The sequence below is a fragment of the Poecilia formosa genome, unplaced genomic scaffold (assembly GCF_000485575.1).
Source record: "Poecilia formosa unplaced genomic scaffold, Poecilia_formosa-5.1.2 Scaffold459, whole genome shotgun sequence".
In the NCBI taxonomy this organism is placed as follows: domain Eukaryota; kingdom Metazoa; phylum Chordata; class Actinopteri; order Cyprinodontiformes; family Poeciliidae; genus Poecilia; species Poecilia formosa.
The window spans coordinates 124,868-127,548 of NW_006800398.1; the positions used below are offsets into that span (position 1 = coordinate 124,868).

The following is a 2,681-nucleotide window of genomic DNA, read 5'->3' on the forward strand; positions in this document are numbered from 1 at the left end:
CGCTTATTAGGGGGGCGTTTGGTGTTTATTAGAGGGGCATTTGGAGTTTATTAAAGGGGCGTTTGGTGTTTATTAGAGGGGCGGGGATCACTCAGTTACTGCAGAGCGACTGCTGTTTTCATGTGTTGTTGCCATAAAAGTTTCCCATTTCTAGCTCATCACTTCTGTGAAAAAAGTCACCAGCTGTCTAAAAAGTTGCCAATTGTAGCAACACAGTGATAAATTGGCGACAGTGTTCTCTCATCCTGCTGACTCACTCATGCCCTATTTGGCCACGCCCCTCTTTGTATCTTGGCTCCGCCCACTTTGGAGGAATTTTCTGATGAAAACATGGCGGCCCCATCCATCGCTTCAGACGCCATGATCCTGGATCTGACCTTTCCTGTCTGCTGAGTCAGAGTTGTAGTTTGTCTGGTTCTGTTTCTCTGCAGGGAACCAGAGAAGAAGAACAAACCTCCCAGGACTCTGATCACCGCTGACGGACGGGTCATGAACATCAACGAACCCAAGTAAGAAAATCAGGGTCTTCCTTTAAAAATAGCCAGAACCTTTCGGACCTGACAGGATCCAGATTCTGCTATTTTCTGTTCTGCTACATTTTAGATAAAATCTGACGTGACATTTGACCTGAATCTCAGTCGTGTTTCTGATGTTTATGTGTCAGGTTGGCCTTTTCTCTGACTGAGGATGAGGAAAACGACGCTGTTGTGTTGGACCTGGCCGTTTACAGGTGAGGCCTGCTGGTAGCTCCTGACTCTAAACTGGGTTTTAGTTCCTTGTTTTATTTATTCTGATCTTTTGGGGGGAAATATATAAAAACATACGATGGATTAGAAACAGTATCTCTCCTGCTGAGTCCTGCACAGCGTTTGTTGTTTTCCTAATAAATCTGATTTAATTTCACTGAGAACTTCAGTTCGGAAACTTGATCTTGATGCAGTTCAGTGTCAGCTGACCTGAAGCGTCTCATCCTCAGACACATGGACACCTCCCTGATGGACGTGGACGTCCAGCCGACGTACGCCAGAGTCAGCGTCAAAGGAAAGGTGCTGAGACAAACCAGTTAAACCTTTACATAAAGACTGAACTTTAAAACAAAAAGCGGTCCTCAGACTCCAGCAGCCTGTTCAGACGGCGCTGGCATTTTAACAGGTCCAGAAATTATAGTGAAAATGGGAAAATATTTTTATAAAATGTACTCCTAATCTTTTTCAGCAAAATGAGAGCAGTGTAATAGTCAAGTGGAATAAAATCTGGATGTGTCTGCTGTATGCAGAGGAACCAGATGGAATGATTTCTTTGCCTCGTTCGGCTCAGTTTGTTAGTTTCAGCTGCGGAGCGTCTCTGGTTTATGACGTCATAGGAAACCTCTGCAGCGCCTCAGAGTCACCAAACATCTGGATGATCATCCAGGAGCTGCCGCTCCTCAGCTCCTGCCTGCAGCAAACATTTCATCAGCGCAGACACCGCTGGATTTATGTGCGCTTGTTTTAGTTTTCCTGCTTTCCTAATTTCTCTGCTGAGTCTGATTGACCATCTATTCTGGAAGTGCGTCTTTAAAAAGCTGGAGTGATGATTGAATCCACTGGGTCGGCGTCAGAACCGGGTCGGCGTCAGAACCGAGTCGGCGTCAGAACCGGGTCGGCGTCAGAACCGGGTCGCTGCATTAATCTCACTAATTACGGTTCTGAATTATTTACTTTGCAGATGTTCCAGGTGGTTCTTCCTGCAGAGGTGAAACCCGACAGCTCGACGGCCCGGCGCTCCCAGACCACCGGACACCTGGTTCTGACCATGCCCCGGGTCGGTACTGCTGGTTCTGGTTCTGGTTCTGACCATGCCCCGGGTCGGTACTGCTGGTTCTGGTTCTGACCATGCCCCGGGTCGGTACTGCTGGTTCTGGTTCTGTCCAGGAACTACGGGGCTAAATTAGGGCCATAAAGTTTGTTCATAAGAAAACAAGTTGAATCTGAAATAGTTTAGAATTTTTTTTCTAAGTAATTTTTCAGTTTAAATCTTTTTTTTTTTCAGTTTTGTTTCTTTTTCCGTTTTTGTCTTTAAATTCTGTCCTGAACCAACAAGATGAGAGAAACGACACGCAGACGGTTCAACACTGAAGATCTTAAAAAGCTTGTTGTCGCCGTATCGATGGCTCTGTTCAGGTTTTTAAATCTGTCTCAGAGAAACGACAACATCTCTCAGATTCTGTCCTCATCTTCAAACGACTCCGAACCGGACCGGCCCACTGACCTTTGACCTCTCCCTCAGGCTGAAGGCGAACTCAGAGTACAGAAGCCCGTTCCTCGCCGGCGCCGAGACGCTCCGAGCCGCAGCTCAGCAGAGGACCGGAACAGGTAGGACCGTGACCCGGACCTTGACCCGGACCCAAACCGGAGCGCTGCGGGCCATCACATTTACAAACTTACTGGGTTCTTTACGTTTCCAGAACTTCCCAGTCCAGGTCCAGTTCATGTTTCCTGATTTTTACTTTCCGAGACATTCCAGGTTATATTTCCAAGTCCTGCGGTTTTTAAAGATAAAGCAGAATAAATGTGAGTGTTGCTGGTTGGGAACGGCTTTGTTTGGGAATTAAAGTCTGAAACTGGATCTTTCTGGAAAATCGACTCAGCAGCAACAGAAACAACCAAGTTTAAACCTGAAGAGTTTGGATCAACGTTCAG

General features: G+C 46.6%; 1 protein-coding gene across 1 annotated transcript in view; it reads left to right on the plus strand.

The window, feature by feature from the left end:
• dnaaf11 (dynein axonemal assembly factor 11) overlaps window positions 1-2,681 on the plus strand; it is a 20,372-nt gene that overhangs the window by 11,362 nt on the left and 6,329 nt on the right. Inside the window, exons 7-11 of the mRNA XM_007577907.2 lie at window positions 432-509; window positions 665-730; window positions 977-1,046; window positions 1,708-1,803; window positions 2,269-2,354. Coding sequence (XP_007577969.1) covers window positions 432-509; window positions 665-730; window positions 977-1,046; window positions 1,708-1,803; window positions 2,269-2,354 — 396 coding nt within the window. The remainder of the gene's footprint in view (window positions 1-431; window positions 510-664; window positions 731-976; window positions 1,047-1,707; window positions 1,804-2,268; window positions 2,355-2,681) is intronic.